Source organism: Neurospora tetrasperma, assembly GCF_000213175.1.
Source record: "Neurospora tetrasperma FGSC 2508 unplaced genomic scaffold NEUTE1scaffold_2, whole genome shotgun sequence".
Classification (NCBI taxonomy): Eukaryota; Fungi; Ascomycota; class Sordariomycetes; order Sordariales; family Sordariaceae; genus Neurospora; species Neurospora tetrasperma.
The window spans coordinates 1,600,564-1,609,657 of record NW_009799100.1 but is presented as its reverse complement, the minus strand read 5'-3'; the positions used below and the strand labels follow the sequence as shown (position 1 = coordinate 1,609,657).

The 9,094-nt window shown below is 51.1% G+C and overlaps 4 protein-coding genes across 4 annotated transcripts; all 4 read right to left on the bottom strand.

The window, feature by feature from the left end:
• Nucleotides 1-946: 946 nt before the first annotated feature.
• Nucleotides 947-2,349, bottom strand: NEUTE1DRAFT_59784 (uncharacterized protein; the record flags this gene model as incomplete). Its single annotated transcript, XM_009850913.1, has 1 exon — nt 947-2,349. The coding sequence occupies one exon, from the start codon at nt 2,192-2,194 to the stop codon at nt 986-988; it is 1,209 nt and encodes a 402-aa protein (XP_009849215.1).
• A 1,071-nt stretch (nt 2,350-3,420) lies between these two features.
• NEUTE1DRAFT_40862 (uncharacterized protein) lies at nt 3,421-4,603 on the bottom strand (the record flags this gene model as incomplete). The annotated part of the gene is made up of 2 exons (XM_009850567.1): nt 3,421-3,658; nt 3,741-4,603. 2 exons carry the CDS (start codon nt 4,601-4,603, stop codon nt 3,421-3,423), a joined length of 1,101 nt encoding a protein of 366 aa, XP_009848869.1.
• Nucleotides 4,604-5,081: 478 nt separating this feature from the next.
• Nucleotides 5,082-5,561, bottom strand: NEUTE1DRAFT_116309 (uncharacterized protein; the record flags this gene model as incomplete). Its single annotated transcript, XM_009850912.1, has 1 exon — nt 5,082-5,561. The coding sequence occupies one exon, from the start codon at nt 5,343-5,345 to the stop codon at nt 5,130-5,132; it is 216 nt and encodes a 71-aa protein (XP_009849214.1).
• A 296-nt stretch (nt 5,562-5,857) lies between these two features.
• NEUTE1DRAFT_59780 (uncharacterized protein) lies at nt 5,858-7,948 on the bottom strand (the record flags this gene model as incomplete). The annotated part of the gene is made up of 3 exons (XM_009850911.1): nt 5,858-6,145; nt 6,219-6,443; nt 6,849-7,948. 3 exons carry the CDS (start codon nt 7,946-7,948, stop codon nt 6,100-6,102), a joined length of 1,371 nt encoding a protein of 456 aa, XP_009849213.1.
• Between the last annotated feature and the right edge of the window lie 1,146 nt (nt 7,949-9,094).

The window sequence follows — 9,094 nt, the reverse complement described above, 5'->3', positions numbered from 1 at the left end:
GGGGGGATTGACTAGGGCTGCGATATTGCTATTACCGACCTCGGTGCCTTGAACGTTTGTGGTCTCGATACCGAATACGTGTAACGAGCCTACACCATGGATCGCATCCTGCCTCAAAAACGCTGGCCGAGAGATAGTCATTGTCTCTCTATAGGGGAGGCGACGCTGATCTTATTGACTAGACGGTGTCGTCGCACGTGTCCCAAGTCCTGTAGGAGTAGCCGAGACGCCAACTCTTGTTGGGGCTGAGACATGTGCCGTGTTGACCAATGGAGCGCTTGAGTGCGGGATGGTCGAGGACAGTGTAGGAGGTTCCATCGGCGTTGGTGATGGTGCCTTCGATATAAGATTCGGTCTCGACAACGGTCTCGACCGCAGCCTCAGCAGTGTTTACAGCGTCCTTGGAGATGACGGCCCCGGATTTGAGGGTGGTGGCATTGAGGTGGAGAACAATGTTGAGGCCCGCAAGTCGATGACTTGGGGGTGGGCTTGCAAGGCTGGAATTTTCTGGTGAAGGCTGACTGATATGGAGAGTGACTGAAGTTGCCTTGAAGATGGATCGATAACAATCAGTATGACAGTGAGGAAACAAAGAGAAAAGACTGTGAACATAGAGAAGCCAGTGAGATTCGGTGATAATAGCTGTTTATCAAGATGTACGGCTTGCATAGTTCAATATCCTCAATAACCTTCGCAAAACTGGAAATGCATGTGTACACCCATAGCGAGATCACGTCTAGTGTTTGAAAATTACCAACTGAACCATTTTCATTTTGATATAATACAAATGCTTATCAGTGGTCCTGCATCATACGACCCTCCATATTACCGCTCATTATCAGCAGCTTGAGCTTCTCTTTTGTCAGGCCTTACTGTACTTGGTGTGTCTCATAACCATCTGCTCATCCTTCGTAAGGAAAAAGTAGCAGCACAAGATGGATCCAGCCCTCAAAGTTGTCCCTGAACTCCCATGGCCACTCTTCAATCAAATGATATCCCCTCCGAAACCACCAAACCCCCCTCCACCAAAGCCCCTCCCTCCTCCGCGTCCAGGTCTATCCCCGCCAAACCTCGGCATACCTCCAGGACCCACTGGATCCCACCTAGCGCCCGGCGGCGCTTGGTCATCATAGCCTCCTTCTCCCTCTCCATTTCCTCCTCGCGGGCCCTGGAAGAGTGGATCATCAAAAGTCGGGTGCATACCACCAGTCCCGAACCCACCAGGTCCTCTCCCTCCGGGTCCACCAAGCGGCGGTGCAAACGATCCCCTGATGGGATCATCCGGGCCCAGACCGGCTGGGTAGAGATCACTTCTCCCGTAATCACTTCTTCCTCCTTGGTTCGGTCCGCCCACGAAGCCCGGCAGGCCGCCGCCGCGAGGGTGGCGGTTAATCTCGTATTCGTCCTCAAAGCCCGGAGGCGGGAAGTCTCCAGTCGGAATCGGTCGACGGGCAGGCGGCTCGAGGTCGTCCGGGTAAGGGTACGGTTGAGCGGGCTCAGGCATGAGCGGATGCAAAGGCTGTTGAGGTCCGGGAGGAGGTTGACGAGAACCGCCTGCGCGACGGCCAGCTTCATCCGCATCTTGCCTTGCAGCGCGATGGTCGGGACTCTCCTCGTACCCCTCCTTCTGCAGACTGGGGACGAGGCGCTGGATGATGTTGATCTTGAGCAGCGACGCCAGGTCGGCGATGCGTTCGTCCGAGATGAACACCTTCTTTAGCTTCTCAGGGAGGTCGCTTCGGTCCTCTTCGCCAGTCTCTTCAGAAATAGGAATCCGAATGGGCAGAGCAGCAGCCGACACATAATCCCTAGTCGTGATTTCAAACCGCGCAATCCGTTCATCGCCCATACCCAGCCCGCGGATCTCAATCTTGGAACCCATGCGGTCGATGCGAATGACGTAGCGCATCGATGATTGTTCGTGTGCGTAGACGAAGCAGTGCGAAGACAGGCTGCGGTTCCATGAGCTGGGCAGGCGCGGGGCGAGGGATTGGCATTCGGCTTGTTCTTCGGGCTTGCTGTCCTCGGAAAAGCCGATCAGGCGGAAGCCGACGGAGGTCATGGCTGCGTGTACAAAGAGGGCGATGGCATCGAGGGAGCTGCTGAGGTCCGATGTAGTGTCGTCTTTGGCGTGCGTGGGGAGGGCGGCGGCCATGCCGTCTAGGATGGCGGCGGGGCTTAATGGGGGCGCCATCGTGGTGGTTGGCGTGGTTTGTTTCGATTAAGTTGATACGTGATGTCCTTGAGGTAATTAAACTAGATGTTGATGGCGTTGAAGTTTGCGACCGGTTCTGTCGATGTGTTGTTTGCAGAAGTGAGGTTGGGGTTTTAGCTGGGATTCACGTCATCCAGCGGGGGAGGGAGCTCAGTTCATGTACCCCGAGTTACCCCACACCAACCTTTAGGCAAGCAAGACGCAACGTCAATGTGACACTCGTGGGTGATTAACAACCTTTGATTGCGTATTTTGATGGGAGGAAAATAGGTAGATCTCCTCTTGCTGAAATAATGCCTAAACCGAGGTGGTACAGTGAGGAGAGGTGGAAAGTTGATGTTCGGTATTGGTCAGTGTAAATGTCCTGTAATTTATAACGCCACTTCCCCCTTTCAGCCCTACAGTTCACCCCTGGAAAGTTCGTTAGCGTGGTACTTGTAAGCAGCTTTCGACAAGGGGAGCGAAGGGGATCTGTAAACATATAGAATACGGGCACGAGCAGGGGTATTGATTCAGTAGAGGGTGCCCACTGTGTATTGTCTAGAGCTCTATACTGGGGAAATCCTTTATATAGAAAATCTAGTATCGAGGTAATACTAGTGTGGCCCGCTTACGTAAAGTCTGGGCTGGCTACCCTGGTTACCTCTTTTATCTGACAAAACACCCTATAACTTACCAATTAGAGGAGGTAGCAAGGGTAAGTCTAAGTGTTTTTAGTGATTTGGGCACCCTGGCTGGAGAAAAAAACCATGTGTGTGCGTGAGCTGTCTGAATTGTCTGTCAACTCTTTCTCACTTTGAAATCAAGCAATTTCAACCAATCAGAGCCTGTAGATAGATGTGTCCAAGCTTGCAACTCCCCCTGTTGGGTGATGTGGGGCGAGTAACACGCTAACAAACTTTCCAGCATTGATCTGTACAACGGTGGAGGTGACGATCAGCACTAGGGTCGTGGCACTTCGTTATCTTATCGCACCTCCTCAGTAACCGGATCTGTGAATGGTCCGTTGTCCTTTCCAATACACTCCTCAATTATGCAATTAAATCCGCATCAAAACACCGGATTTTACCGCGTCATAAAAAACAATCATAAATTATTTACACAGGCATACTTGGCCCATCATCATCGCCCTCTTGTACCGTTACATATGAGTATTTCTGTCGTCATCGACCGACACCCTTTTGAACCACTCGGCATCAACAGGATCATTGACGACCATGGTGATGATTATAATACCCGATAGGCCAGTTCTGATCCACGATATCCGCCCGAATGTACAAAGCCGACGAGTTTAATGCATACTTTGAGTCCTCCGGATGGCGATCCAAGCAGAACTTTTTGTAGCCGGGGAAGGCAGTGCTCATAGGTCGTTCGTGAGGTGGGACCGGAGTAGGTTGCTGATGATGCTGGTGCTGGTGCTGGTGCTGGTGTTGGTGGTTTCTGCTATCAACAGTGACTGAATGTTAGCTCCACGACGACCAACCAACTTGACTAAATCGCAGAAGAGAGACTGGAAAAAACTCACAGTCCATCATCACCACCCCCTCCTCTCTGCCCACCATGTCCATGACCCCCGTCCCTCGACCCCCTCCTTCTTCCTCCTCCTCCTCCCCCATTGATGTTCCCCTCACCAAACCGACACCCCACATCATGCCACCCATCTGTAACCTGATCCCTCCACAGTATCGCAGCCGGCTGCTTTCCATCAATCCTGACCTGCATGATCGGAATCATCTGATTCGGCGCGATCCAGAGCATCTGATGGCGATCAATCCCCTCGATATCCCTTTCCTCATTGGGAGTGTCGCTGTCAAACACAGCCACAAATACGGTCTCGTCGTGGAAAAAATCCGACCGGCTGACTAGGTACCGCTTCTCGTCATCCGAGTAATTGGGCGTGTCGTGGAAGACAAGATGCACTTGCGAGACACCGGGCATGGAGGGGATGGGAAAACCCCAGCCGGGGTAGGGGGGCACTTCATGCTCGGGGGCTGGGGTGCCGTTGTTGCTTTCATGACCGTAGCCATGGTTGAGGTTGTGGTCGAGGTTGAGCTGGGGGGAGGTCAGAAAATGGACGAGATCGAAAGCGATTTCGTGCCGGAGCATGGCGCGCTTGTCATGGTCACGCCGGAGGGTGGAGGTGGTGGTGGGCGAGGAGGGGTCCGTGGGCGAGACGTCCCAGAAGGAACCGAGCTTATAACAGACAATTTCGATAACGCCCCATGTGGAGAGTGGCGGGAGAAGCGGGAGGATGCGGGCGATCTTGCGAGAAATGGAATACTCTTGGAGGAGAGGCGAGTGTTGGATTTTGAGGAACTCGTTGTAGACGATGAGGGAGCGGTCCTCGCTGGACAGAGAGCTTGAGCTGTGTTGATAAGGTGTTAGCATCACTATGGTTGCTTGGCGGTTTTCAAAAGATTAAACCAGGACTCACGAGTCTTCGCTGTCGCTGGACATGGTGATGCTTTTTATTTAGGGAGTCGTCAAAAAAGGTAAGTGAAAAATGATGATGATACTCTGCATGTGGAAAGAAAGAAGCGAGTGCTGATTGGTAGAAGAGAAATGTATAAATGTCAACAAACAGACTCGGCTAACAAACAAAAACAAATCAACGTTTCCAAACGAGTGTTCCCACAGCAATAGACCAACGAGACTAGCAGCTAGTACTGCAGCTTCTACTGGCCCTTGTGTACTGACGAGGCTCGTGGGGAATATGTCCAATCCTTTCCATACTTATATTTTTTTTTTCCATCTCCTACCCTCTCATGAACAATTGCTCCGAGTAAAGCCAGGGATCTCGATCAAACATGCTATTCCCCCCATGAACCCTGTATGAACTTCCTCTTCAATGTCGAGTCTGACGAACAGATTTAGGCTTATGAGCCCTTGCAAGCTTTGATTGAATCACCGGTCTTCAAAAGCTTTCCCAAGGGTACCCTCCCCTTCCTTCTCCTTGGGCTTCACCTCTTCTTCGGCTCCAGAAGCAACAGTCTTGTCCCAACCCCAACTCCAGGTCATGGCTTCCGGCATATCCAACGAGGTATTGGTCGTTTACCTCCCGTACTACCACCGTGGGCATCAAAATCATGTTATCATCCACATTGTTTCCTTTTCCCTCTCCATGACCCATGAGCCCCTGACCTTGAACCCAAGAGCCCCCAGGTCATGATGTTCCACAATCCAGTACCGAAGGCGCATCTGTTGGTACCCGTGTAACCGTCGCACCAAGGAGGGAGAGAACTTGAGTGTCTGTCATACGCTGTTGACTATTTTCCCCGTTATCAATTGTCCCGTTTGTTGTTGAGGCGTGTACAACGAACGTTGCCTGTGGCACCATGTAAACGTCCCTAACCACCTGCCCTCCAAACCTCGATTCGGTAACCCATTGAAGACGGTGGTCTTGGAGACACGGCAGTTTGGCCATGCATGTAATGTGTTTTGTGTTCCACATACAAATTGGTCGTACATGTTTGACACATGCATACTTCTAGGTAAATGGGTTGCGGTGGTCCATGGGAGGAAGGGGGCCCAGCATCCACCGTTCGGCCAATTTGTGATTTTGCTGCTAGTTCCAGAAGGCTAGGTGGTCGTGGTGGTGTATTTGTGGGACCAGTCAACTTGACCTTTTATCTTGCCTGCTTGCCTGCCTGCTTGCCTGTCTGCCTGCCGGGACTTGGACAATACGAAGGTTAAGACGGGTTATGACATCTCCTGGAGCCCTTGACTTGACTTCTCCTCTGAGACCCTTGTTGGCCGATTCGGATGGGGGCCGTCTGCTGTCTCAAGACCATCGCGTTCACCTTCCTGCTCTACTGCTTTGAGCAGTCGCGCCCTAATGCCTGGAAGTGTTTCAAGGACGTATATAGTATCTCGGTCGATGAGGTTCAAATCATCGTCGTGGTCAAGACCGCGGATGAGGAAACAGTCGTTCTGTTGGGTGAAATTATGAGTCACATTGCAGAGAGCGTAGGCGAAGACAGCAAGAACGAGGAAGACAGCATACCCAATCAGACCAGGCCTTGTCCAAGTTTTTACACACATTCGTGTCCTCCAGCTTGCGCCGATTGAATACGAGATTTCCACCTCGGTAATTCCACTTGTAATGTTCTGGCTGGTACCTTTTCCCTTGCTTCGTGTTCTCTTCTGATTTTTCACCTTCTTGGACAGCTGCTTGACAGCTGCACGGATGGCAAAGTCCAGAGGGTTCATATCCATCGAAACATTGTGCCTGCATATCGTCGGTCAGGTAGATGGTGTGCATGATATGAGTGAGGTTGGAGACCCTGTACTCCTGGTCTCTTCTTGACTCTGACATGCAGACGAGGTCCCAGGTTTGGCTTTGGGGGTCGAGATTCGTACTTTTCAGAAGTCCTGACACGACATTCTGGTCGGTGATGTCCCAAAAGTGATAATTGCCATAGGATGCAAAGAAGAACCACTCTTTAGGCTCTGGAATTGGAGCAGAGCATCTTAGAGCAAGGTAGGTTGTTAGGAGCTGCTCATGCTGAGGTGCTATGGTGAGCTAAAGAAAGCGACGAAAGTGAGACATGGCAGCATAACGGGGGTTCTCACCTCTCTGTACCCTGGATCGTTCTTCTCAGAAGGACCAAATTAGCATTGCCATCATATTGACCATGGAGATACTTTTCTGCCGGATGAGGGTTCCACAGTACATACCTCTAGAGAGCCTTGAATGTGTCTTCGCTGCAGAAACTCGTTGTCGGAATCCCACATATTTCTCGCAGGCGCTGCCACCTGTTGTGTCTTGCGTATCCAGTGCTTTTTGAACATTTCCAGACTTTCCAAGTACGCAAAGTCTCTTGCTGTGCCTGGCTCTTGATCAACACCCCAAAGGGTCTCCTCGCATAGCCACACACGACACAGAGTCCAAACGTCCCAAACATCTGCAGCATCAAAGACAGCGCGAAGGTCCCTCCCCAGCTCAGTTCGGCCATTTTTGGGTGATTCTGTACTCGATTCTTCTGAGGGTGTTGCACATGGAATGGCGGAGAAGGCTTCACTCCACCATTCTTCGTAGAAAGGATATTCGAACAGATCTCGTCGACCGTCCTCGTAAAACCCGGCCTTGGCTGCTGCAAAGTGTACGCCTGGCCAACGAAGGCAAGGACGGTATCTGTCTGTCACTTGGCGAGCCACCAGCCTCCACATCGGAATATCGTCCGGATGCGGAGCGACAGTAATGTCGGCCAACTCTCGACCGAGTTTCCATGGATCTTTCCTCATTCCTTCGAAGAAGTCCTCGTTCAGCTCGTCATGGATCAGCTGCTCCACTCTCCTCTCGCGTCTATCACCAGGGAACCTCTCATCATGGCGTACGCTGAGTTCTTCAGAAAGAGCATCAACTTGTCCAGTATCGGCGCTAATACATCCTGGATTGTTGTGGTCAACGAAACCAAGCAGGCGCACAAGGACATTGCGGAGAACCGCATCGGCCCATGACCACCTGAGAAACAAAAGACGGCTGACCTCATCAATTTCTTGTTCGTTGTCTTTGGACAGGTCAATGTAGGGGCTGGGAGTGAGGAGGACGGCCTGAACGAGGTAGCGGTCCAGGTCGGAGAGGCGCACAAAGACGGTGTGGGTGAAACGTTGGCGGATCTCGGAGAATGAGTCAAGACACGAGATCTCATGGTGGACGTTCTGGATGAGACTCGTAATTCTGGGCGTGGCCAGTTGGAGCTGTCGGTGGAGGGAGTCGGCGGTTGTCTTCATGTCTGAGTTCAGGAAGAAGGAAAGTACCTTGACAAAAGACTGACGTTGCAAGAGCGCGGTCAGAGTTCAGAAAAAGATGCTCCTTCCTACAACACCGTCAGGCCTCCCTTCCCAATTGGGCATCAATATGTCACTAAGCAAACGACGCCTAAATGATCCTTCTGTGTTACATACCTAAGTACCTAAGGACACAGGGCAGGCAGTTTGAAACACCGCGCAACTGTTTTAATTGGGTGAATGTACATTGGCGGCAGGCACAACTGAAATACAGACTGCTTTGTGTTTTCCTTCCAGCGAACCTCCTGTTTTCACCTCACACGCAACATTGCTCCAGCACGCTCATTGCCATATAAATGTATCTTCCCCTAAATAACTTGGCCGGCCTTGCTTGTTGACTATCCGCTGGCGTCAAGCCCCCAGACGATGATGCCAGTCGAATTCGATTATACATGACCAAGAGCTTTGCCAGGTTCGATGCAAGGATAAATTAGAAGAGTGATGTTCTCAATAATGTTATTACTGAGTATCTTGCAAGTAAGCGTCCGTCAGCTGCCAAGGGGGTGTGTAGAAAATGGCTATCTTGGCTCAATACCATGACAACATTTCAGCCCTGTGTGTGCTTTTGATTATGGGTTGGGTTTCTTTCTATTTTTTTCTTTTCTTTTTCATTATTTTCTTCTTCCAACTTTGCAAGCTTTCCTGGTGATACAAGGTTGCTTTTATCACAAAAAGATGGATTTGTGGAAGGGTTCGGCCGGGGTGAGAAAGGGGGATGTGGTTACTTTTAATTCACGAGGGGTTGGACGGCCGATGGTTTTGACAGAGAAGGGAAGTGGGAGCGGGCAATTTCAGGTGGCTGGACCCGTGTTCGTGTGTTGGTCGACGGGTTTGTATACTTGTACAGGGCGGGCCCTGAAGAGTTGTATGATCCGGCAAAGATGGGAGGACGTGGAGGGCTTGGAGAGTATCCTGAGTATGAATATCTGTTTTATCGCTGTGTCATGTATCTGCTCTAAATCTGTAGCAGTGTCAAACGCAAAATGCCCTGTGATTGTGATGCTTTGAACGGACGTATTTTCAACCGTGTCTGTGACCCTTTCCTGATTATTTGCTCCCAAATCATTCGAATTATGCCCTCCTACCCAT